General features: G+C 39.3%; 1 protein-coding gene across 1 annotated transcript; it reads left to right on the top strand.

The window, feature by feature from the left end:
- The first annotated feature begins 13 nt into the window (after positions 1 to 13).
- On the top strand, positions 14 to 16,461 carry KLRG1 (killer cell lectin like receptor G1). Its single transcript, XM_052639789.1, has 5 exons — positions 14 to 95; positions 3,024 to 3,128; positions 5,104 to 5,273; positions 15,897 to 15,997; positions 16,347 to 16,461. Exons 1-5 carry the CDS (start codon positions 14 to 16, stop codon positions 16,459 to 16,461), a joined length of 573 nt encoding a protein of 190 aa, XP_052495749.1.
- Positions 16,462 to 27,931: the final 11,470 nt, after the last annotated feature.

Raw genomic sequence — 27,931 nt, 5'->3', positions numbered from 1 at the left:
AAGATAGACAAAGATGACTGACAATGTTACTTATTCCATAATAAAGTCTCCTGCTGCACCCCAAGCTCTGAAGGATGACCGACGGCAGCAAAAAGGTGAGTTAACCAATCAAGTGTGGAAAACTGTCCATAGTCACCATAGGCTAGGTGAATGAATGAGATGGAGAATACATTTGGAGTAGAGGGTCATTTGGAGAAACACTTTTGGTTCTTTTTGAAGTCCAGAATTGGAATATGAAGATTTTGTATGTGGCTGAGGATCTGATCTTAGGTTTCAGCTAAATTGTTTTCTAACCCTTCACTTCTATCATTTTATCTATGAAACACAAGCTGGGGCAATTTTGTTTGCCTTTATTGCTCCTGACCTAAAGCAAGAAATTTGTTGGGAGAACTTTATCTCTTTGTGAATGTTTGGGGCAACTGTGGACCAGCTGTGCAAATTCTAGGCATCTCTGTTTTTCTGGCTATGAAATGAAGAGAAGGACACCAATAATTTTGCCACAGGGTAATTTAAGATTTTGTCAGAAAATAAGTTATTTCATATAACTAGGTCCTCCCCACACCCTTGAGCCAGAATGGTGACAAGTGTAGGAAGAAGGTATTAAGAGCATTACAGATACTAGACCCTGTGACTCTGGGAATTTGAAGATGAAACAAACCATTCTTACATAGAACCCCGAGAAAACACTTTCTGAGAAGGCAGATAACTGTGTAAGTGCCAAAATTAATATTTGATTTTATATCTTGGGGAGCAAACTTCCATGAGGTGCATTTTTTAGTGTAGCTCCATAAGCTTTCTTTTTTGCCTCATAGTCTTATTATTACAAGTAAATTACTGCTATGATTTGCTAAATCATTCCACTATACTTAGATATTTGATTTATTTCTATTACTGTGAATTATAGAGCATTTAATATTTTATTTGTACTTATTTTTCCTTCTTTGGGGTTATATCTGTGCTAATTTCTAAGGAATAGAAATGTTAAATCAAAAAGAATGTGCATTTTAAAGTTTATGTATATGATCACACAATTCATGATAAGTTGAAACTTGACTATAATTTTAATTTCCAGGCAAGTGGTTTTTTATTTGTATCCAGTGGACACTGCACATTCTTATTTATTGCCAGTATGTTTATTTCTACACCAGCTTTCTGGGGTGTTCTGCTTGGGAATGGGAAAATAGGTTAAGAGCATTAAAACAATATTAAAAATCTCTTTAGAAAAGTATTGGTGGTGGTTTAGTTGTCGTGTCAGACTCTTGCGACCCCACAGATTGTAGCCCGCCAGGTTCCTCTGTCCATAGGATTCTCCAGGCAAGAATACTGGAGTGGGTTGCCATTTCCTTCTCCAGGAGAAATTAAAAAAGCATTACATGCTCATTATAGGAATTAGAGAAACTATGAGAGCAGATATAATAAAATAAAATCACTAATAATTTTACAACGTGGTGATCATCACTATTTTGACATATTTTTACTTTTTTATACTGATTTTACTACAAGTACTTTACTAAGAGTCTTTTAATATAAAGTACATTAAAATATTAAATTTCAGTTAATTTTTAAAAAACAATTGTGGTTGCACATATACAATTTATTTATGCAATTATGTTTTGGTACTTTTTTTACACTTAGTGTAATATCTAAAATCAACATTTATTTCATTAAATATTCTTTTATAGTGCAAATGTATTTTTTATGTCACTAAAAAATGAAATGCTTTTGGATTTAACAGTCCAAATAGTTAAAATACAGAACTCTCTCATTTTAAGCTATCTTCACTATGAATTTCTTTAAGAAGTTCAAAATACATCATAGATACCTACATCTATAGTATCATTTACCTAAAATTTAAATTTGAAAGTGAGGCCCAAATAAGCAGAATTATTTTCTCCATTTCCAAATTAAAGGTTATCAAATAAAGGAGTCAAAACTAGAATTTAAATGCCTTACTTTATAAATTTTTGCCTTTCACACTATCAGTCCTACACTAGCAGACTATGGGATCACTACCATTTTAAAATAAAAAATTGGTGTGAAAAATCTGTTATTTTCCAAATGAAAATAATACCATTCTTAGGTATACATTGTATACAACATAGTTAATATGAAGTAATGTCCCATCCTTAAACAAATTATCAACCTAAACTGATCACTCTTCCAATTATGACAGGTTCCAAAGCACTTGTGAGGTGTCATTTTATTTTCATTTAAGTTTTATTTATCTCAATTTTGAATAAATAATACATTATATGGTTCAAAATTTTAAAAGTACAGAAGAAAAGAAAAAGTCTTTCTCCCATCTCTGTCCCCATTGACCTGTTTCCCCTCCCCAAGGCAAGCAACCTTATCAGATGCATGTGTCTATTTTCAGAAATGCCTATTAACATACAGTGTTTCACAGACTGTTTTGTTAACTGTTTCCCTTTATATTCCTTGAGAAATCACTCCATATCTATAAAAAAAAGCTTGTCTTTGTTTTTTGTTAGAAACTGCATATTGACTTTATGGCTACGTCAAAATGTATTTGAGTTATCTTTTATTGATAGACAGGTTGAATTTAGTCTTTTTCTCCTACAAATATTGTTGCTATGAGTGGCCTTAAAAATATGACATTTTATACATGTGTGAATGTCTGCAGGAAAAACTTCTTGAAGAGAAATTGCTGAGTAAAAAGGTAAATTAATGCCTTTGTGATTTTGGGACACAGCCAAACTGCTATCCAAAGAAGTTGTTCCAATTTATATTCTCACCACTAAAGCATGAGACTGTGCAAGCCACAATTTCAAAACAAAAAGTATCTTTCACTGGATAAGTAAAATATGTTCCTTGATAAAGTTGACGGTGGCCACCCTCAACTTCAGAGCATGGACCTTGACAGATCTAGGAAAGGAAACTCTAAGGCCTGGATTGCAATTCCAACCAGGCCAGATTGCTTCCAGATCCCAGCTATCCTTCCCTGACCTTTTCTCTTTAGACTTTTATTCTGACTCAGGATATTTTTTTGGATTCTATTCTTGCAGCTTCTTCCTCGAGATGCCCTCGCTCTTACCATGTGGCGATAGCTTTGGGGCTTCTGTCCACCATTCTAGCAAGTATGCTGCTATTGCAGTGGATTCTGTACCGGGGTAAGTGCTAACTTAAACCAAAATTTGTGTATAAAAGCAATATAACGTTACAGAAACCTTGAAAAATAGTCCCAGCAAAATAAACCAACATACACAAGAGTATCTCCCAGGCATAGTCTTCTAGTTTTTGAGTACATGACTTTGTGTTAAGCATTTATTCTTTTAACAGGATTTCAGTTAAGTCCTCTAAAATCCCCCTTGCCTTACTTTTTTTTTTTTTCAATAAGGCTGGATATAGTTCTGCTCACAATATGGTTATAATTTTGTGTATTGCTCTTTGGTTTGATACTGTGTCATAAACATTTTCCTACCTACTACCATATTTAGCATGAAAATAAAATTATAATTTTAATATTGTGTTTAACATTTCATATGAGATATACTGTAATTTAATTAAGCATATTCTAATTTTTCCCATTTAATGAGCTTTCCCATTTTCTAAAATGAACTTTCCTAGATTTAGTTCTAGGTCCTTATATATGATGATCCAGAGAGCCTTTGGTTTCTGTTTCACAATCCAGAGTTCTAACTTAGGTTTTTGTTATTTGAGCATGATTGTTAGTGACAGGCTATTGCTGTTGTTTTGTTGCTAAGTTGTGTCTGACTCTTTCTGAGACCCTGTGGGCTGTAGTCTGCCAGGTTCCTCTGTCCATGGGATTTCCCAGGCAAGAATACTAGAGTGGATAACCATTCCCTTCTCCAGAGGATCTTCCAAATCCAGGGATCGAACCCAGATCTCCTGCATTTCAGGTGGATCTTTACTGAGCCACTAGGGAAGCCCCAAGTGACAGGTTAGACAGACTTTATTAATTGGGATACTAAGGGTTCAGTCTTAGGACCTCTACGTCACATACAAGTTCAACATTTGACAGAAGGAGACTCCTAGGCAAGTCAGGAATTTTTCCTTCAGGCTGGATACCATCACAGTTGTATGGAAAAAGCACAAATTATAAGGTGTCGACTTCATAGCTTGATCTCCAGAACCCTATGCTGTTCCCATGCCAGGCCTTCCTACAGAAAGGTTGTCTAAAGGTTGACTACTTCCTCCACTTTTTAACTTCAAATCTGGAATAGATATATAATCTACTCTGCAATTATGTATCCACACGTATGCTCACTGGATATAATGGTTCACACATGCCTATTGTGAGATTGTGTTTATGGAGACATACAAATATGTCTTGTGGAATAGAAAATCAATAGAATTTTGGAATTTTCATTGAAATGACCTCGAAAGTGTATTCAGTTCCCTTTCATTTTCACAGATCTATAGCACAACCATTTTAAAGGAATGAGAGTGTCTGTATATGAAAGAGCTCAGCGAGGAGAATGGCATGACTTTTTGCTTTAGCAGCTGATATCCTTCTCTGTCAGAAAATCTTTTTTTTTAAATATCTAGAATGAATTCTTTTTGATGAAGTATGTCTTTTATCCAATTTCCAGTGAATTTTTAGTGCATTTGTGATTAAAAAAAACAAACCCCAAACAGCCTTTCATTGTAGATAAGTTTGTTCTTTCTAGTTTCTGTCCTTTTCTTTTGCACTATTATGGAGTGTCAGACTGAGGTTGCATATTCTGAAAGATTCTACCTGAGTTAAGCAATGTGCATTATGCAGTTACACAATGCATGCTCTGAGCCTATATAAATAGCACAGAGATACATTCATGCAGATACACTGTTATGTTACCTGTTGTGTATATGTCACACGTGCATACTGATGTCTAGCACAAGCAAGGGACTCTCCTCCCAGTCCTCAGCCAGCTTGTATCCATTTCCTTCCCTGCCCCTTCATATCCTTGCTTAACAGAATGTTCAGTAGTAGTAATAGAGTTGGACATTGTGAGGTATTTAATTTGAGACCATGCATTGTGGTACATTTCTCTAAACCTTAATCTGAAAGGTAGAGGGCAGGAAAGACAGTTTATCCCCAATTTCATTGCCATAAACATGTGACCCAAACCTCTTCTTTTCCAGGCTCCAAGTTGCCCACTTGTGCTGGCTGTCCTCACTGCCCAGACCTCTGGATGGGGCATGGTGACCACTGTTATTACTTTTCAGTGGAAAAAAAGAGCTGGAATTCTAGCCTGGAATTCTGCTTAGCCAAAGACGCGCATCTCCTTATGTTTAAAGACAGCAAGGAAATGGTAAGTGCAAACATTTAGTAAATGTAGGCAGTTTTGTTGGAGAATGCTGTTCAAATATATCAAGTATCCTCTTTTGAGGAGCAAAAGGAATGTTCTTTCCTTTTCCTCCCCCACCAACCCTCATTTATATACCTAGGCGCTCCAATTGGTATGTATGCATGTGTGTGTGCGTGTGTTGGAAGTGGCAAGATGGTGAGTATTACAGAGAAGAATTAGACCATAAATACAGGGCTTCCGTTGTGGCTCAGCCAGTGAAGAATCCGCCTGCAATGCTGGAGACCTGGGTTCGATCCCTGGATTGGGAAGATTCCCTGGATAAGGGAAAGGCTACCCAATCCAATATTCTAGCATGGAGAATTCCAAGGACTGTATAGTCCATGGGGTCTCAAAGAGTTAGACATGACTGAGCAACTTTCACTTTCACTTCACTTTCACAAATCTAATAAAAGGAATCATTAGATCCAGACACATATGAGTGTAACAGTAAAGAGGCACTTTACTCACTTTACAAGTTGCACCAGCTCTCTCTCACCAGTAAGAGCTGGTGGAACTTGGGATGGAGGGAAAGAGAGGTAGCTTGGGGACTTAATGCCTTCTTCATAATATTTTGCCTTCATTCATTTGAATTCAGTAAGGTCTAGATGAGGAATCAGTTGGGGTTGTGCTGAAGGCATGAGGAAGAAGTAGTTTCAGAAACCTGAGAAAGAAGGAAGGGAAGTATGTGTGTGTGACTTTACACTCCTCGCAGAGTTGAACTGCTGGGCTCCACTTCCTACTGGCCTCTCAGATCCTTCCTGTCCACCTAACTGTCAGGAAGCGAGTTCTTTATGAATCCCGGAGCATCTCAAAGTAACACAAGGAGTTGACATCCTGAGGTTACCTGGTATGAAAATCAATCAAATTCTAACTAGTCAACTTAAATAACATATGCAAAGAAAATAAGGAATCCTCCTTAGGATTTTGTGCTAATTTCATGCTGAGTTTTGTGTTTTGATATTGTTTTACATCTTCCTTTTGGGGTAGATCCACAGATAAGAGTTTATTAAGAATTCAACAATATTAAACATCCCTTGGGGGAAATTCTGACAGGAAATGAATTACTCTGAAGCAGTTGGAGAAAACATATGGTCTATAAAGTCTGTAACTTTCTATTTTAAGAGAAGACTAAAGCATCTGGTTTCCTGTTGTCTGTCAAAAGAATACTCATTCCTTTGAAATTCTGCATACACTCTAACTTCAAATCAGTCCACTTCTGTGATTTACTTTTCCTTTATCTTCCATGAACTAGGTGACAGAATGCACTGGGATGTATTCTTTAGACCTACAGAATTGTGGTTTTATGGCACCTAGTAATAATAACCTTGCTTTCTGGACCTTTTTGCAGCAACTCCTATTCTCATTCTGATACAACTGCATCTGAGTTCTTAGGCTAAGTGAAATCAATAGCAGAAGGGAGCAGACAGCTTGAAATACTGTTGAGCAAACACTGATAAACAGAGTAGTGAATCATAATACAAGACAGTGCCTCGGAGAATTGCAGAGAGGCAGCTACCATAATTGCAGTGTGATAATGACAGCTTCAGCCCAGGATAGCTGGGAGGTGGGCGTGGTTCTGTTTCTCTGAGGTCCCCTGGAAGAATGGATGAGTGTTAAAGGATTTCACCTTTCCATTCTTTCTCTGCTTACTGTAAATCCTGATCTACCGCTAAGTGAGCTGGAGAGAGTTAGACTGGCTGCATTTCCAAAACTGGTTTATTTCCTTTTAAGGACCCTTGATTCAGACCAGTCCTGGAAAGGGCATTCTATGCTCTCAGGAGAGTATCCCTGAGTGACTGCATAGCAACTGCAGATAAGTCTTACTTCTGACGTTCCTGTGGAATTTTGCTTGGTTCTCTGGCCTGATTCTTTTTCTTGCCCTCAGCTTTTGTAAGATCTCGTAGAACCAACTTGACTTATATCTAGTCTGTTGACTTTGTTGTACCAGTGTCATCATTCTTTTATTCTCATGGCAATATTTATATACTAATTTAAGATAGATGCTTGCTTTTCCTAGTATTGCACATGACAAGTTGCTTCAGTTGTATTCTACTCTTTGTGACCCTAGGGACTGTAGCCCGCCAGGCTCCATTACCCATGGAATTCTTTGGGCAAGAATACTGCAGTGGGTTGCTATGGCCCTCCTGCAAGGGATCTTCCCAACCCAGGGATCGAACTTGCATCTCTTGGGTCTCTTGGATTGGCAGGCAGATTCTTTACCGCTAGCACTACTTAGGTCTAAACAGCTACCAAAACAGCATAAAAATCTATGAAAACCAAAGTTTTCTGACATTCCAGTGGTGGAGAATACTGCTAGGGAATTAGTTTGCTCTATGCTAGAGGCTCCAAGTCTATCAGAAGTGTCCCTCTTACACTGGTAAATAGTTATCCTTCAGTGAGATATATAACTACAGTCCCTCTATTAGATCCGTTATAGATAGCCAAGCTTATAATGAAAATAATAAAAATAGAAACTCCTGTGTGTTGAGCACCTGCTATGTGATAGGAATTCACTTCTATTTTATTATTCTTAATCTTCACAGCATATTCTATGAAGTAGACTTCAACCACTCTATTTCATTGAGTGAATAAAATTCAGAAGAGTTAGTGAGCAAGTCCAAGGCTACAAATCTGACAGAGCCAAACTTTCTTTACAGAGCCAGATTTTAAAGTCCATACCAACCTAACTTTTAAAGTCTTACAGAAATATTGTGTTTGACAGCTTTCAGAATCCATCTTGTGCACACTGAAAAATGAAATCACTTTTCCAGTTATTTGTCTTCTGGTTCCTTTTCTTTGCTGTACATGTTTAGAATATTATTTGAATTTGAATGTAGGATGTATATTTTATGGCCCTTGGGATTTAAATATTTTTAAATAGTGAGGTGTTCACTTATTTTTTTTTTACTATCCTTAAAAATTTATTTACATGACAATTATATGCTGATGTGTTCACTTATTATCTCTTTTTTGTGTCTTGGACTTCAAGATTTATTTTATTTTTGAGAAAATAAAAAAAAATTGAAGTTGGATTGTTCTATTATTTCCTCAGTGTTCTGTTTATCTTATGGCAACTACTCTTTTTTGCTCTTCCTGTTCTTTGCATTTATCTTTCAGTTCAGTCAGTTCAGTTGCTCAGTCGTGTCTGACTCTTTGCGACCCCATGAATCACAGCACGCCAGGCCTCTCTGTCCATCACCAACTCCCGAGTTCTTTCAGACTCACATCCATCGAGTCAGTGATGCCATCCAGCCATCTCATCCTCTGTCGTCCCCTTCTCCTCCTGCCCCCAATCCCTCCCAGCATCAGAGTCTGTTCCAATGAGTCAACTCTTCACATGAGGTGTCCAAAGTACTGGAGTTTCAGCTTTAGCATCATTCCCTCCTAAGAAATCTCAGGGCTGATCTCCTTTAGAATGGATTGGTTGGATCTCCTTGCAGTCCAAGGGACTCTCAAGAGTCTTCTCCAACACCACAGTTCAAAAGCATCAATTCTTTGGCACTCAGCCTTCTTCACAGTCCAACTCTCATATCCATATGTGACCACAGGAAAAACCATAGCCTTGACTAGACAGACCTTTGTTGGCAAAGTAATGTCTCTGCTTTTCAGTATGGTATCTAGGTTGGTCATAACTTTTCTTCCAAGGAGTAAGCATCGTTTAATGTCACGGCTGCAATCATCATCTGAAGAATTGATCTTTAGATATGTTCAAATTTTTGATTTTTGTTGGTGTTTTTTCTCCATATAGATAAGTTGATTTTGATTGTTAACTTTTGTTTCTTATAGTTGTTGGTGTGTTATTTTAAAATATATATTGACTAAAGAGTTTTCCCTGTGGAAATACTTTGGTTTCTTTCAACCTATCCTGATGCTCCTCGCTGCATAACGTCTTTCTTCCTCATTATCATAATTTGAGATTATATCTTCAGACTTTATTGCTTTAACAATCTCTCGTTCAACTTGAACTATCATCCCTGTTAGAGTTTATGACTTTGGGATTGTCCCTATCTTCTCCCTGAAATTTCAGTATTGGCTTTTCTTGTATTTAGGGAAGTGAAAGTGAAAGTGAAGTCGCTCAGTCGTGTCCGACTCTGCGACCCCATGGACTGTAGCCTACCAGGCTTGTCTGTCCATGGGATTTTCCAGGCAAGAGTACCGGAGTGGGTTGCCATTTCCTTCTCCAGGGGATATTCTCGACCCAGGGACTGAACCCAGGTCTCCCACATTGCAAGCAGACTCTTTACCCTTTGAGCCACCAGGGAAGCCATCTAATTATATTGAATTTCCTTCTGTGACTACAAACACTATGATAACATGGTCACTTTCCTCCATAATGTAAAGTAGATTCAGGTAATGAAAAGAGCTTAATTTCTTTCAGACAGACATGAGTTTGTTTTTACTAAATTGCTTACTAGCTATGTGAGCTTCAGCAAGTTTCTTAACATCTTTGACTCTCAATTTCCTCATGTACCAAGTGGAGAAATTTTTTTTCCCAGAATTGTTACAAGTATTAATTGAGAACAATCTATGTGAAATTTTTTTTAACGTAGGAGGAATCACTTCATTTTAGTTTTCCTTCTTTCCACTTTAATTCTCCTTGACACTTGAAATAAAGACCAGATTTGAAATAACTTTTGTTTTTCTTTTCTGTCTCCCAGAGTGTGAAATTTCAGTAAAATATGTATCACAAAGTAAATTATGATTTGTTGAATCGAGTTTTTCCCTTTTGAGGAAATCTGAAATGATGTGTTAGAAGATAAAACTAAATGGCTGGAAGCACATGGTAGATGATAGGAGAATTGTTTTACTTGAGGTCTTTGTAGTCTGGTAATGTGTGTGTGTTTGTCACCCTTTCTTCATAACCAGATTAAGCAACCATTATGAACTTCGCCCCAAAGCATTCCTTTGGTAGGTAGGTTAGGATACTTCTCACTCCTTTTTTTTTTTTAACTTAAAAAGTGTGGTAAAGCATCAATAACATACAACTTACTATTTTGACAATTTTCAAGTATATAATTAAGTGGAATTAAGTATATTCAGATCGTTTTACAACTGTGACCACTGTTCATTTCCAGAACCTTTTATATCACCCCAAACAGAAACTCCACACCCATTTAACAGTAACTCCCCATAACCCCACCCCCCAGACCCTGGTGACTACTGGTCTAATCTTTATCTCTGAATTTTCCTCTTATGTCCTTTTGTATCTGACTTATTTCATTTCATTGGCTTCTTTTGTTTGGCATGTTTCCAAGGTACATCTGTGCTGTAGCAGTTATCAGAATTTCATTCCTTTTAAAGGCTGAATACTATTCCGTTACATGGATAGGACCACATTTTGTTTATCCATTCACCTGTTGATGGACAGTGTTTTACTATTTTTTTTTCTTTCATAATTGAAACTGTACTGATGGTTTTGAGGATCAGTATTTTGCTGTGTTGTTCAGTCGATAAGTCGTGTCTGACTCTTTGTGAACCCATGGACTATAGCCTGCCAACCTTCCCTGTTCTTTACTATCTCCCAGAGCTTGCTCAAACTTATGTCCATTGAGTCACTGATGCCATCCAACTATCTCATCCTCTGTCATCCCCTTCTCCTGCCTTCAGTCTTTCCCAGCATCAGGGTCTTTTCCAGTGAGTCAGCTCTTTGTATCAGGTGGCCAAAGTATTGGAGCTTCAGCTTCAGCACCAGTCCTTCCAATGAATATTCAGGGTTGATTTTCTTTAGGATTTACCGGTATACAGAAGTTTAAATTTGTGTGTAATTCTTAACATTTGTACCAAAAATCTAAGAAAAACCCCATGTAATTGTGATTCTTTTCTGAACAATTATCCAAGTTACTCTCCAGTTTAAAATGTGAAGGCAAACTTGTCTTAATAGTATGTTAAGTATGAATGCCTTCAAGTGTTCATACACTGTTATATCATATGTCCCACAGATTCACAATTTGAAAATTCATTAGTAGTGTATATGACATTAATCTTTCACAGCAGATGAAGAAAGTTACTGGGAAAACGGGACTACCTGAACAAAGATGTTACAGAGTACACAAAATTCTGACAGGGAGAGCAGAGATCAAGGGGTGGTTTTTCTTTAAGAAACAATTTCACCAAAACCAACATGGGAATAAAAGTAATTCAAAGTGTCCAAGACATGTTAAACACACAACTGACTCCAAATTGCCATTTAGTGTGCTTTGTATTGGAGGATGTAAAATGTACCCCCTCTATGCAATGTTAAGCTGACACCCAAGACAATCAAAGCCTCTGTATTCAATATCCCTCTATTTTCTGGTTGTACCAAAAAACAAAAAACAAAAAACAAAAAACCAGTAAATGATTTCACCTCTTAAAGAAAAGCAGTTAGCACTTAAAAAATGGAATAACGTTGAATTTCCTCCTTCTTAAAAATGTTTCCAGAGCTACTCACAATTTTGCATTTACAAAATAGTTGATAAACATATTGCCCTGTATTGTACAACAAAGGAGAGGGACCACTAAGACAGGGCGGCGATTTGAATCAGATTTGGCTTCTTTTGTCTCCTGCTTCATCAGAGGCTGGGTTCTCCTCTCTCTTAGTTTCTGTTTTCTGCAGGTAAATCTTGTCTCTTGGTTAGCCTGTTTCCCTCGTTCTCCTTTTTCCCCTTTTGTTTGTGGGGTTTTTTTTTTTTTTTTGATTTGAAATTTTATCCTTTCCTGCCGCCATTTTTTGGCTTCCAGTCTGATTTCCTCTTTTTTGCAGGAGCAGGTTAGCCGAGAACCTCATCTCTTGGGTTCCTCCTTTGTTGCTCCCTGGGTGGAGCCGACGTCCCTCCTGGGCGTTGCAGGGAGCAAGAACGTGCCCGGTGCCTGTGGGCAGGTGCTCCCTGGAGACTTAGGGAAGCGGGAATGCGGGTCCTCCTGCCACCCCAGTTGGTGGGACCCCAGCGTTTCACTCTTTTAAAGAGAGTGCTCGGTTTCCCGAGCAAGGCTCACTACCTTTTAGTATTGTGCACGTACACAAAATTATAGGGGAAATTCTTGTCAATATTAAATTCTAGTAATTTTGTACCCTGTCAAGTTTCCCTTAAATCTCTTAAGGTATCTGCATGTTTTTATATGCTAGTAGTCAAAGCTTCGGAGAACGCAATGGCAACCCACTCCAGTACTCTTGCCTGGAAAACCCTATGGGCGGAGGAGCCTGGTAGGCTGCAGTCCATGGGGTCGCTAAGAGTTGGACACGACTGAGCGACTTCACTTTCACTTTTCATTCTCATGCATTGGAGAAGGAAATGGCAACCCACTCTAGTGTTCTTGCTTGGAGAATCCCAGGGATGGGGGAGCCTGGTGGGCTGCCATCTATGGGGTTGCACAGAGTTGGACAGGACTGAAGCGACTTAGCAGCAGCAGCAGCAGCAGTCAGTGTTTACATTCTATAGGATATATTTGAAAAGTCTGGAAACAGAGGATAAAGTTATTTTTAAATAGTATATTTGTTAAACTTTCACGTAACATGCTCAATGTGTGTTTATTCAGCCTTCCAGACACATTTTCAAGTGAAGTAACTCTAAATTGAAAACAATAGATTTAAATAATTATACGGGTGCACCGTATTGTACTTTTTTTTTTTCAAATTAAGAACTACATGTATTGTTTTACGTACTTCACCTGAAAAAGTGTCTGGAGATTGAAGAAAAATGTAAATTATAGTATTTGAAAATATAACATACCTGTTATTTAAAATTACATATTTACCCTATGTAAATATCTAGGCTTTTTGGATACCATATGTTTATGTTTTGCTTTTCTAACATAGCATAATTTCATTCCTTTTTCCACACGTTAAATGATTATAGATACTTATCTTTAAAAATTCTATATTATTATATTTTTGCTTAACTGTTTTCCTGTTTCTAGAAAAAAATCTGATTTCCAAGAATTATTTCCTTGAGGTTAGTTATTTAGTATATAGTCCCTGAAATTAAGTTAGCCAATCAAAGATATGTCCAATTTAGTAGCTTTGGTATTTTAGTAGTTTATCTCCATACGGGTTGAAATATCTTAGCTATATCCTGTAAACCATGTTCATTTTGGCAGTGTAAGGAGTATGTTCTATACCTTAGCAGTATTTTAATTACAATTTAAAAATATTGCCTGCAAAAGCATGTGAGTGCGTGTGTAAGACATAAATATTGCCTTTAAAATGAAAAGGAAAGAAAAAAATGTATCTGGTTTCATTTGTGTTCTGTCTTCATCTTGCTTTTAGGTTTTGTACTTTTTCCTCTCTAAGGTATAACCAAACATTACTAGTTCTAAAGTGACATAGCACCTCATTGCTCTAGTTCATACCTTTTCGCAAGATAAGCCTTCTGAGGTCACACCCTTGCAATAAACACTCTTGTTTATGCTTTTATGCTGCTTCCACAGTAACGTACACACATCATTCATGAGTCCGTAGAACCCAGAGATAATTGCACTCTGGTTCCAAAAGCTCTTTTCAAGTGGGATGTTGATTTTCAAGTGAGAGTGATCCAGTAAACATTTGCCCTGTCCAGCCTCATCAGGGAGAAGTAGTAAGCTGGCAGAATCACGTGACTTAGACTTGTACGGATCTTGAGAGTAGTGATCAAGTGTAGGATTGGAGTTTGTGAGTATTATCGAATCCCAGCTCTTCAGACTCTAATTGAGGTCTGTGTTTATATCTATTGATTTATTTAATGGATGAAGTCTATTTATTTTTGTGTTTTATTAGCTGTCATCCCTCCCAATGAAATGCGAGGAAGAAAGAGGTGGACAGTTTTTCTTATAATCCCATTGGAAGAATGAGGATAAACTCACTTTTTTCTTAATTTAAATGGTCATTTTAAGCAAATTGTTTAAATAATGCACAGAAGGTTTCCAGCGAATCTGGAAATTAGGATGTCATTTCATTTATCCTACCCTTCCTTTACACTTCAGACTCTGTCCCCCCACCAGCATACACAATGAAGTACTTGCTGGGAATATAGGGCCATATCCAAGGTGGTAGTTTACTTGTTGCTAAATGTATTTATTACACTAGCACCAAATCCTATACAAAATTAATCTTCTGGGATTTAACCTATATTTTAGTTCATTTTATTTCTAGAGACAATTCCATTAGGATATAAACTCCTTCATTTTCCGGTCAGACTCAACAGAGCAAAGAATCTTATTTCTATTCTAGCGGGTAGCTTGGGACATGTAAAGAGTATAACCAACTTAACCTTACCATCAGCTTTTTCCTTAAGAACTGTGTTTATTTTTTCTTGCCATATGCAAGATTGATGAGGACTTGGAGAATGGGAGTTTAGTGGGGGAAAAAATTACAACGCAAATACATTGTTGCAAGTTTAATAATAACATATATGTTAAATGATGATGTGAAATATGAGTGTGTTCACAGCAGTATTTAGCTTTTCTTCTTTCAAAGTTATCTGAATATATATTTATCTGGTATTTATCTGAATACCTATTTGGTGCTCCATCTAATCAAGGAAGAAGTTGCGATGGAAGGTAGAGATGTAATAGTTATCTTATCTGTCATGATCTAAGAATGTAATTATAGGCATGAAGTTCAATTCTAGGAAGTATTGCACTCTGCAACCAACACATCTCTAGAATGAAGGTTTGAAAGAGAGAGTAGTTATTTAGAGTAGGTGGTTGTTTCAGTCTGCTAGGACTGCTATAAACCATAGACAGGGTGGGGGAGCTTAGGCCACAGACATTTCTTTCTCAGAGTTCTGGAGGCCAAGTCCAAGATCAAGATGCTGGTAGACTTGGTTTCTGGTGAGAAACTTCTTCCTGGCTTGCAGACAGCTGCCCTCTCATGTGGTGGTGAGAGACTGCATGCTAAGTCGCATCAGTCATGTCTGACTTTTTGTTATCCTATGGACTGTAGCCTGCCAGGCTCCTCTGTCCATGGGATTCTCCAGGCAAGAATACTGGAGTGGGTTGCCATGCCCTCCTCCAGTGGATCTTCCTGATCCAGGGATCAAACCCACATATCTTATGTCTTATGTCATTGGCAGGTGGATTCTTTACCACTAAGCCACCTGGGAAGCCTTCTCCTCTTCTTTAAGAGCATTAATCCCATTTTTTTTGGGGGGGGGCTTCCCTGGTGGCTCAGAGGTTAAAGCGTTTGGCTGCAAGGCGGGAGACCCGGGTTCAATCCCTGGGTTGGGAATATCCCCTGGAGAAGGAAATGGCAACCCACTCCAGTATTCTTGCCTGGAGAATCCCATGGATGGAGGAGCCTGGTAGGTTACAGTCCATGGGGTCGCAAGGAGCCGGACACTACTGAGAGACTTCACTTTCACTTTCAATCCCATTTTTAGTGTGGGTCCCACCCTGAAGACCGCATCTAAACCTAATTACTGCCCAAAGGCTACTTCCAAATGCCATCACTTTGTGATATCAGAGCTTCAACATAGCAATCTGGGGAGGGAGGGGACACACACATTCAGTTCATAAATAACAGTGATGAGAGAGGGTGTAAGGAATAACAGTGTTACCATGACCCTACATCTCTTTTTAAACTTTCTGCATTTTTTTCCTACCTTTTTTCATCTTCTGCAACCTTTCATTTAGATCTGGCTCCAAAATCTCCTCAGTCAGGAATTTTACTGGATTGGTCTGAGAAACAGTTCTGGCTGGAGGTGGGAAGATGGATCAGCCTTAAATGTCTCAAGGTAAGGGGCTTCAAAAGAGTGCAGAGAGAGAGAGAGAGAGAGAGAGGGAGAAGAGAAAAGAAAAGGGGAAAAGAAATTATATGTCTGGGGAAATAGATCAAGGATAATGGATGGAGAGGAGAGGAAAGGAAAAGGAAACAAGGAAGGAAATCAATAGTTGATAAGGGCAAGAAAAAAAGAGAGGACATTTTCAAGAGGACAATGAGTAATTTTTATTCTCCAGTTTTGGAAGCTGAGAGAAGTGAGGTCTGAATAGGAGAAAGAATTTGCTCTTTTTTTTTTTTCTCATGCTTGAGAACTCCTTTACTGCACGTCATCTTAAGTGATTGATTTTTTTGGTTCCTTTCAGAATTGCTTCAAACAGCTTGGTACAGAAGTGTGGTACCATCAGCAAAGATGGTCTCCAAGCCTCTAGCTGTGAAGTTCCTTTTCCGTGGGTCTGTAAGAAGGTCAGACGTGGATAAATGTTTATTCTGTCCTATGGCTCCCTAAAAAGAGGGAGATTACCTCTCGTGAGTACACCTTTAGTGAGTGCTGCCCTTCTAGCACATAAATTAGATGTGAAATTAATGCCGCCTCCCTGGGATTGATGGCTTCTTGCTGGACTCTCTTTGCAAGAACTTAGATGTTATCTTAACACTTTAAAGAGTGTAGGTAAATTTGTGAAATAGATAAGGTTTTTAGTATCCCTCTCTCTAGTGACTAAGGTTGTTGGCTTAGTCATCCCCATCATCTCTGTCAGAAATGTACCTTTAAAATGTTATATTCTGAGCTGAGCTGATGAAATCTGTGCAAATATGTGCTATTGCTAGTGTACTACAGCGTTTTTCTGTGTGCTAGTGGGTTGACATGCTACTCCTCCCTGATAATATGTTTTTATCCTAACAGTGCCTCTTTGCAGGTAAAACTTGAAATAAGTTGTGGAAGGTGAATGAGAGAGAGCAGGGTGGTGCTTTGTGTCTCAGCTCTTCAGACTTCTGTAAATAACTGGCCTTGACTGAATTTAGTTTTTTTCGAAAATGCATAGTTGTGGCTGAATAAACCAGTGTGTGACTATATTTTCCTTGTTATGACTGTGATTTGCATATTAATTTCACAATGTGAAATGTGGGCAGTCTGGTAAGGCATTATTTTAGAGGAAAATTTACAGAAGCAGTTTATGTGGATTGATTTCCCAATTATTTTTGGCACAAATGACTAAAAAATAAGAAAAACATTATTTATCCTTAGTAGGGTTGGGCATAGATGAGAAACAAGGTGTCATTTAGAGATAGAGGAGGGATTAGTAGGACATAATGACAAATAAAATTAAAGGGAAAGAAGGCACAGCATTGTCAATAGAATCTTAGAAATAAAACAACTCCTTATTGTAGGTCAGTAAAGCAAAGTGAAAGAAAAGATACAGGAGGGAATGATGAGGAAATTATAATTCTGTACTGTTGATGATATGGATTGTGATGTTTATTTAAATTTCCCTTTTGTATTATTGTTAGGACAAAGACTGTATCAAATCCAACCTTGTATCCTAAACACCTAAAATAGTGCTTGCTTGTATCAGTGAATATTCAATGCTTGAATAAAAAAAAATGGAACTTAAAATTTCTTATTCTAGTTGTTTTTATTAGCTCATGAGTTGATTAGAGGAATTGAGCAAGAAACATGGTATATCTGAATCTTCGCTTAATCCTACACATTTGAGCAGAGGACTAGTTTAATCTAGAAATGGTGAACGCTACATACATATATTAATATATTTGGGAATAGCACCCTTTATTCGGCACTGAACACATACTGTATAGAGACCTAGTCATCAGGAAAAAATTAGAAACCATTTAAATATCTATCAATATTAAAATGATTAAATAAATAACCACCTTACATCCTTTATTTTTTCTTTTGTAGGACGAACTTTTAAAAATGAGAATGTTTTTATCTTTTACCTGTACAACTTGAAAACAATAGTAATTAAGACAAAACGAAACCAGTCCACACCCTCTGACACCACCGTAGAGCTCTAATGTTGGTGAGGTGGCTTGGCCTTGACAGTGCATTCAAGGGTTCACTGGCTAGGGCTTTTCTGAGCTCATCCCAGGTGAAAGACTAGTTCGGTTCTATTGCTCTGGAAAAGGAGAGTTAGCAATAGTTGTGTAGTCCCACTTGAGCTTTGAGTGACCTGCTTAATGCACCTTCTTCTCTTTTTTCCCTCTTTTAGATCAACTTTCAAAAGTTGCATTTTCTGAGGCTTTCTTTCCAATGCAGGGAATGTGGGTTCGATCCCTGGTTGAGGAACTAAGATCCCACGTGCCCCATAGCTAGAGCCCGAATTCTACAACTAAGACCCGATGCAGCCAAATAAATTAAAAAAAAAAAAAACACAAACTTTTTAAAAAGTTGCACTTTCTCTGCCCCCTCAAAACAAGTCCTACCTGTCTTCAAAAGGGCCACTTCTTTGGTTACGTGGAGACAGGGTCAGTGACCTCACTGGACAAATTTTGTCATGGATGCCAAGACTGCTCTTAGACTTTTCTTGCCTTAGCTACAGTGATGTCCCAAGATGTTATGTATGTGATGTCTCTCCAAAGATGGGCTAGAATGTGCTCTCTAGATCACCAGTAAAGATCTAAAAGTTTTTTTTCCCCTTAGTTCTTCCTATTTTCTGCTTAAACAGTTTTTCATGACTTGCAAGGCCCTGCATGACTTGTAAGCAACTATTTGCATCTAAATGCTGCTAGCTGTGACAGGTATGGAATGCTCAAATGCTTTCCTGAAGACTGTTAGTTACACTGGTTCCTTGTATGTGTGTGTGTGCTCAGTTGCTCAGTTGTGTCCACCTCTTTTGTAAGCCCATGGACTGGAGCCCCTTAGGCTCCTCTGTCTGTGGGTTTCTCCAGGCAAGAATACTGGAGTGGGTAGCCATTTCCTTCTTCAGGGCATCTTCCTAACCCAGGGATTGAACCTGTGTCTCCCACATTACAGGTGGATTCTTTACCACTGAGCCACTGGGGTTCCTTCTATATATTTTTCCTTAGAAAATGCCTTGTCCCCTCTTGAGAGCCGTGGGAAGGCAGTGGGAAGAGCACTGATGCTAGAATCAATAAGGCCAGCTTTTTAAGGATTTTTTTTGATGTAGACCATTTTTAAAATCATTATTGAATTTGTTACAATATTGCTTCTATTTTACAATTGGTTTTCTGGCTGTCAGGCATGTGGGAATCTTAGCTTCCTGATCAGAGATTGAACCTGCACCCCCTGCATTGAAAGGTGAAATCTTAACCTCTGGATTGCCAGGGAAGTCCCCAAGAGTAACCTTTCCTCAAATCCTTTTTCAAATAATTGCTGTGTGACTTTAGGCAAAAATGCTTAACTTCTCTGAGCTTATATTGAGGTATACTATATGATTGTTCTGTCCAAAACAGCCAGTCTCCCAGGTCTCTGTGACATCTGCTTGTTTAGTTTCTTCAAAGCTCTTGTCACAGTCTTATTTTCTTTATGTGTTACTTCTACCAAATTATTATTTACCATGTTTTGAAGATGTACATGCACACAGTAGCCCTGAAAGAGTCTCTGCTCCACCTCTGATTGCAAGCTCACCAGTTTCTTGCCCTGGAGAAAAATACTGTTGCCTTACATTCTTTCTCAGATATAAATTGTTCACAAACAAGCATTTGTGTACACGAGTGCACGCACACACACACACAGACACACACACAGACACACACACAGACACACACACACACACACACACACACACACACACACACACACGGGCTTCCCAGATGGCTCAGTAGTAAAGAATCGGTCTGCTAATGCAAGAGATGCAGGAGACGCGGGTTCAGTCCCTGGGACGGTAGATCCCCTGGAGTAGTAAATGGCAACCTTCTCCAGTGTTCTTGCCTGGAAACGTCCATGGACAGAAGAACCTAGCGGACTATAGTCTATGAGGTTACAAAGAATCGGACATGACTGAGCATGCATGCTCACACACACACAAACCTCAAGTTGTAGCATAGTATGCACACTGTTCTGAACTGTACTTCCCACCCCCAATTAACAATGTATCTTGAATCTATGTTTATATACTCATTAGAACTGCCTTATTCTTTTTAGTGGCAGGATAGAATTCTATGTTATGGATTTAACAATTTATGTAACTGATCTATTAATGGAAGTTTAGATCATTTCCTTTCTTTTGCCTTTACAAACAATGCTGCAATGACTATATTTCTACAGATGTAATTTCTTGCTTTTTGAGTATTTGTAGACTTCCTCAATTGTACTGGTGGTTCAGCTGGTAAAGAATCCACCTGCAATGTGGGAGACCTGGGTTCGATCCCTGCTTTGGGAAGATCCCCTTGAGAAGGGAAAGGCTACCCACTCCAGTATTCTGGCCTGGAGAATTCCATGGACTGTATAGTCCATAGGGTCGCAAAAAGTCGGACACGACTGAGCAGTTTTCACTTTCAATTGTACATAAATCTTCAGATTTGTACTCTCTCCAGCAATGCATGACAAGTTTCATTTTCCTTTACATCTTTACCAATGTAGTATTTCATCAAACGTTTTGATCTTTGCTAGTTAGAGAGGTAAAAAACGGTTTCTCACTGTGGTTTTAATTTGTATTTCTCTTACTAAGAATTATCTTTTTACATGCTTACAAGTCATTTGTATTTCCTTTTCTGTGATCTGACAGTTCATAGCCTATATCCTTTTTTAAAAAAGAGATTGGGTGATTGATCTTTTCTTAAATAATGTGTGAGAAAAAGTTCTTTATATACTAAATAAATGAGCCATTTGTGTGTATAACAGGCTGAAAGTATTTTGTCTTAGTTTGTAATTTTTCTGTTTATGTCCTTTGAAATCCTTTATTCTCCATTCTAAGATTAAATTAGTTAAAGGAAAATAAAAAACAACTGACCTCCAATGAAAGGCATAATCATAGAAATACCAGGAATTAACTGGAATTGACATTGTGTGTCAAGAAGGATGGAAAATTGGTACATTTGCTAGAGAAACAGGGGAATGAGTGCAGTAGTTATATGTGTGAAGGCTCATCCAGGAGGCTTTAAGAATCTGTAATGTACAGCACTATATACATTCACTGACAGACTTGGGGACTTAAGAAATATCTCTAGACTAAGAACAGAGTCAGTAGTAGACAATGCTGTTGAGAGCCAAGAGCAACCTGGGAATATTCTTTGAAGACACAAAATTCCAGATAGAAGCTCACCTATGAATAATTGATTTTTTTTGAGAGTGCAAGAACTTCCCCATTGATGAGAGAAATAGAATATCAGCAAGACTTTTTTTCCTGTGGTCTCAAAATTTTGGCTGAAACCTAAAGCTGAGAATCAGTTCAGTTCAGTTCAGTTCAGTCGCTCAGTCATGTCTGACTCTTTGCGACCCCATGAATCGCAGCACGCCAGGCCTCCCTATCCATCACCAACTCCCGGAGTTCACTCAGACTCATGTCCATCGAGTTGGTGATGCCATCCAGCCATCTCATCCTCTGTTGTCCCCTTCTTCTCCTGCCCCCAATCCCTCCCAGCATCAGGGGCCTTTCCAATGAGTCAGTTGTTCACATGAGGTGGCCGAAGTATTGGAGTTTCAGCTTCAGCATTAGTCCTTCCAACGAACACCCAGGAATGATCTCCTTTAGGATGGAATAGTTAGATCTCCTTGCAGTCCAAGGGACTCTCAAGAGTCTTCTCCAACACCACAGTTCAAAAGCATCAGTTCTTCAGTGCTCAGTTTTCTTCACAGTCCAACTTTCACATCCATACATGACCACTGGGAAAACCATATCCTTGACTAGACAGACCTTTGCTGGCAAAGTAATGTCTCTGCTTTTGAATATGCTATCTAGGTTGGTCATAACTTTCCTTCCAAGAAGTAGTCATCTTTTAATTTCATGGCTGCAATCACTATCTGCAGTGATTTTGGAGCCCGCCAAAATAAAGTCTGACACTGTTTCCACTGTTTCCCCATCTATTCCCCATGAAGTGATGGGACCAGATGCCATGATCTTCGTTTTCTTAATGTTGAGCTTTAAGCCAACTTTTTCGCTCTCCTCTTTCACTTTCATCAATTTAATTCCTCTTCACTTTCTGCCATAAGGATGGTGTCATCTGCATATCTGAGGTTTTTTATATTTCTCCCAGCAGTCTTGATTCCAGCTTGTGTTTCTTCCAGTCCAGTGTTTCTCATGATGTATGCTGCAAAGAAGTTAAATAAGCAGGGTGACATTATACAGCCTTGACGTACTCCTTTTCCTATTTGGATCCAGTCTGTTGTTCCATGTCCAGTTCTAACTGTTGCTTCCTGACCTGCATATAGGCAAGCTAAGAATAGTAGGTGATAAGAAATCTTGTGTTCCAAAGACAGTCCTTGGACACACCGCATAGGACTTTCTAAATGGGTCTGGGGACAGTTACCCACAGCACATATAATGAAAAATTCAAAACCAATTACAGAGGCAAATTTTTTGAGCGTATCTGTGGATGATGAGATTGCTGGCATGTTTCTCCTCCTTCAGCTCAGGCCAAGATGGGGAGGAACTAGGAGGGCCTCTGCTTGCTGGAGGTGGACACAGTCCTTCCCAGTCTGTATGGCTCAGCTCTGGAAATTTGTAGACCCAGGGCTGACTGGAGAGCAAGAGAGTGATTGTAAGAACTCGACCTAAGTGCCCTGTTGTGGACGGCATAGACACTTCCATCTGAATGTTGCCTGGAGAGGTCTGGTGGCGGGAAGCTAGCTGAAATTGCCTCTCATGCCAGGGTAAGGAGGGGCAGGTGCAGTGGATGCCAGTTCAATTTCACCAGTTGTTCAGTGGGTATAGGAGCACCCCAGGTCCGGAGGAAACAGAAGAAGTTAATGGGGTTTGAGTTGTCTACAAAGGGGACGCCAGGAGAAATAGGTCCTGTGGAATGTTTGGCCATGAGTGAAGAGGCCCTCCAGAGAGCATATCACCTGTATCAGGAAATGATGCAGGGTGGAAATTCCTCAGGGGTGTGTCTGGCTGTGTGTGGGATCTCCTGAAACCCACTAGTATCTGGGGATCATATCAGTGCAGGTTCAACAAAAGGAGCAGAGCCAGTAGGAGATACATTTAAAAATATATATATTACAAGGAATTGGTTCAGGCAATTGTGGGGCCAACTAGGCAAGTCCAAAACTCAAAGGGCAGGCTATGAGGAAGGGCAGACTGGGGACACTGCTGTCCCCAGGAGGAATTTCTTCATTAGGGAAACTTGAATTCTGCTCTTAAGGCCTGTCAACTGATTGAATCTATCCCACCTTGATTGTGGCAATCTCCCTTACTTAAAGTCAACTGGTTATATAGACTTTGCATATGTGTGTGTGTGCTGAGTCACTTCAGTTGTGTCCAACTCTTTGTGACTCTATGGACTATAGCCTGGCAGGCTCCTCTGTCCATGGAATTCTCCAGGCAAAAATACTGGAGTGGGTTGCCATGCCCTCCACCAGGGGATCTTCCTGACTCAGGGATCAAACCGGTGTCTCCAGCATCTCCTGCATTGACAGGGGGTTCTTTAACACTAATGCCACCTGGGAAGCACACCTTCACAGCAACATCTAGACTAGTGCGATGGACTTCCCTGGCAGTCCACTGGTTAAGACTGTGCTTCCAGTGTTGGGGGTGACGATTTAAACCCTGGTCGGGGAACCAAGATCCCACATACTGCAGGGTGCCCCCCCCGCCCCCCCCCCCAAAAAAAACAACAAAAAAATCAGTGTTTGATTGAATGACTGGGGACTGTTGCCTAGCTGAGATGACACATCACAGGACCACCACAGGTATCAGTCACATGAAGTGATAGCTAGCTAACAGAGTACCAGTAAAAAAGACTTTGTTCTTTCAATCCCCAACTCCAGAGGGCAGAGGGCTGCCTCACTTCCCCACCGCTGGTTTGTGAAAACAAGACTCAGAAGCTAGAGGAATGTAGCCAGAAATTTTATAAGAATGAAATTTTGTTTTAAATTGAATTAAACTTTTTGTATCAATTTGTGTACTCAGACATTGAGGAGTGACAGAAAGATTTTATTTGGTTTCTGCACATGTATAAACTTAGGTTTTTTTAAAAAATTAAAATTCTTTTTTTTTTTTTCTATCACATGACTTTGAGCAAACTCAGGGAGATAATGAAGGAAAGGCAAGCCTGGCATGCTGCAGGTCATGGGGTCACAAAGAGTTAAAGACGATTTAGAGATTGAACAACAACCACAATCCTTTCCTTCCTTCCTTCTCTTTCCCATCCACTTTAAAAAGATGGTGCTGAGGAGTTTACTTTCAGGGCAGCAATGGAGAAGCAGACATAGAGAACAGACCTATGGACACAGGGGTGGGGGGGCGCAGAGGAGAGGAAGGAGAGGGTGAGATGTATGGAGAGAGTAACATGGAAATTTACAATACCACATGTGAAATAGATAGCCAATGGGAATTTGCTGTATGACTCAGGGAACTCAAGCAGGGGCTCTGTGAAAATCTAGAAGGGTGGAATGGGAGGGAGGTGGGAGGGAGGTTCAAAAGGGAGGGGACATGGGTGTACCTATGGATGATTCTTGTTGATGTGTAGCAGCAAACGGCAAAATTCTGCAAGGAAAACATCCTTAAATTAAAAAACAAACTAAAAATATAATGAACTAGCTTATCTGAACAAGTTCAGTTTACATACCCAGATTTCGGATTTTTAATAAAACAAACAAACATATATGATGATCTCTTGTGATTTTAACTGCCTTCTTGTGGTCCAAGTCGATGATTGCCCTCATCTAAGAATTGCTAAAGTACTCTGTCCAAGGTCATTCAGAGGGTATTGAGTTAAAGACTGCTCTTTCAGGTTTTTGTCTGTTTTTATTTTTAAATGATCAATCATGGGTAGAATCTGTTATCCAATCACTTATCTTGTTTCTAGAAAAATTCGTGTGTCATTTTGACTATACTCAGACCCCCAAATAGTTCATTTGTGGTGAATCATTCCCTTTGTCACCAGACATTTTCAAACAGTAATCTAGGATCATTTGATTAGTCAGCCTGCTTGTACACTGTATTCAGGTCACTGCCAGTTATCGACTATAGTCCTAGAATGACAGTGAGTGAATAAGAACAAAAAGCATAACATTCAGTGGCAAGGAAAGTAAAAGTATCAGCAGTAGCACGTGTCAGTAATGAAGAAAAGAACAAAAGAGGATAAAACAGAAACACATCGTATTTTTAATAGAAAGGTGACAACTGATTACAGAAAATTAAGCTTTCCAAAAATTAAGAGAGAAAGGAGAAGATGCAGGTAGAATCAAGTGCTAATCTTGGTATCATTTTGGAATGGTTCACAGTCACATACACTATGTAATTTCACTGTATGGCACAGGGACTTTCCTGGTGGTCCACTGGTTAAGACTGTGCTCCCGATGCAGAGAGCCCAGGTTTGATTCCTGGCTGGGGAACTAACATCCCGCATGTCATTTGGCATGGCCAAAGGGTGAAGAAAAGTGCATCTAGTAGATGGCACAGAATTATCATAAAGCCCCTGATGTAGCGCTAGGTCCCCAGGCTGTTTCTGTCCTTAATAAACAAATGTCATCTAATCCCCTACCCCATTTGGAAAGACAAAAGCCATGCTGTCCATTTTCCTGTCTAAGTGCCTTCTGTGTTGGGTTATCCAAGCAGGAGATCTTAGTGTTCTCCAGAGAACACTAGATTGGAAATCAAGAGCTTTTTCACTATTTGCCTGAAACGTAGCAATGAGGTATTTGGAATGTTAGCTAGCTCTTCTGTTCTGTGCCTCCCTCCCAGGCCTAGATCCAGCATTCAATATTCCTAAAAGTTACTTTCATTAGAGGGCATTTCATCTGAATCACCTTTTATACTCTGTGTCCTTTTGTACATCACGTGGCTGCTGCCAATGCAGCATTTCCTAAAAGAGTGCCTCACCATTGCGACTTAGCAGCAGCAGCAGCACCATTGTCTCTGAGATGGTTGCCAAGCTGACAACCATTTGGTCGGTCTTCAAGCTAACACTTTTTTGACCTGACTAGGAGTTGTCACGGGAGGGTTTCAAACAACAATCAGAATTCCAGTTCCTTTTTCAAATGACTCACTGACTTAAACACTGGGAGATTAAAGCTGTTTAATGGGAAGGTCAATGGGAAAGCAGCCAAGTTCATACATGAAGAAGGAATGTTGACTGCCTGACAGCTATTGTGTAAAACGCTGTGTCAGACTTGTTTCCAAAGATGGCTGCCCGTCTCCCATCGCACATGATCTTTAAAAACAAAGAAGCAAATGCCTTCATTGCGTATAGCTGATGAACCATGAACTACACCTATTTGAAGTGTATATAATAATGAACCACAGGTTCTTTAGTCCTTGTCACTCCCCCATCAAGAACTAGAGTCCATTTTCCCTAGTCTTCATTCTGGACTGAATATTTATTGCACTCACCTTTCTTTGTCTTCTCATCATTTATTGAGTTTGTGTATAGATGTCTTGTAAGTTCAGATTTCTTTAGCAACTAGGGATTCCCTGGTGGTCCAATCGTTTGGCCTTGTGCTTTCCCTGCGGGAGCCTGAATTCAACCCGCAGTTAGGGAACTAAAATCCTGCAAGCCATGTTGCATGGCCCCAAAAACCTCACAAAGAACCGCCCCCCCCCCCCCAGAAAAAAACCCACCAGATTTCTTCAGGATCTATACTTGAAAAGTAGTACTTAAGGAGCTTCACCCACAAACCGTATTCACACCTGATTTTGATGCTGAGATCCTAGTGCATCCGTAATAAGGTGAGAATTTCTGGGGAGAGGCTAAAAATATTTTCTATGTGGGGGAAAAAGTGATTTTGTAATCAGATGGCAGATTTAGCAAAATGTTTCCAAAGGTGGCTACAACAATTCCTTCATCTACATGGTCTTCTGTAACGTGATCTTACTACTCCTTCAGGACAGAGTCTGTTTCACTTTCTCTTGAATACAAGCTGGACCCTGTGATGCTCTTGATCAATGGAATGTAATAAAAGTGATTCTATGTGACTTCTGGGGTTGTTCATTAGTAATGTTTCGGTTTCTGTTTTGTTTCTTGGGAGCACTGAATTGCCCTGTAACTGGTCCAGGAACCCTGTTGGAGAAGACACAAGGAGGAGCCCTGAGCTACATGGAGAGGGGGCAGACCCCAGCTGTCCAAGAATCCCAGTGGAGCCTTTGGAAAAGTCCAGTCCCAGCTCCTATCAGCCTGCAGTTTCATGAGAGACCCCTGGCAGGACCATCTGAAGAACTTCCTGGAGAAGCTCAGTCAATCCATGAAACTGTAAAATACAATAAAACTGTTGCTTTTTAAGCTTATTGAATTTTGGAGTGATTTGTTATGCAACAATACATAAATAAAATAGAAATTATCCACTGTAGGATGTATCCCAATTTCAGAGATGTTAAGGTGTGAAAAACGTGACCCCCCCCATATGCACGGGCACACGCACACACACGCACGCACACACACACAATCACGACTCCCAGAATGCAATTCTGTGGACCAGTAAGGACAATCTGTGTGCTAGTTACCTTGCTTTGTTATCTTCTTACTATAAATTTCCGTGATTATTTTATTCCTCTCCTTCTCTCTTCCCTTGACTTTTTTTTCCAAATTTTTTACGATTAATACAGCAGCAGTTCTCATATTTTTTAACCTCTGCTGCCACCTTGTGGTTATCTTTCATTACTGTACGTGAAAAGAGGGCATCTTAGGGCTTCTGCTAAGGTATCAGATCAGGCAAAGTGTAGCGGAAGCACATTTAAAAAAAAAAAAAGAAAAACTGGCAGAACATCCAAGACGGTCTTTTCACTATAATGCTCAGGATCAGAGGCATGAATCTAGTACATGCTATATATGTGCCTCCAATGTATCAGTATTTATGCTTTAAAATCCTTTCAGT

This window comes from Budorcas taxicolor, chromosome 5 (genome assembly GCF_023091745.1).
Source record: "Budorcas taxicolor isolate Tak-1 chromosome 5, Takin1.1, whole genome shotgun sequence".
Classification (NCBI taxonomy): domain Eukaryota; kingdom Metazoa; phylum Chordata; class Mammalia; order Artiodactyla; family Bovidae; genus Budorcas; species Budorcas taxicolor.
Note: the sequence above shows the minus strand (reverse complement) of the source record. Positions and strands in the feature narration are given on the sequence as shown.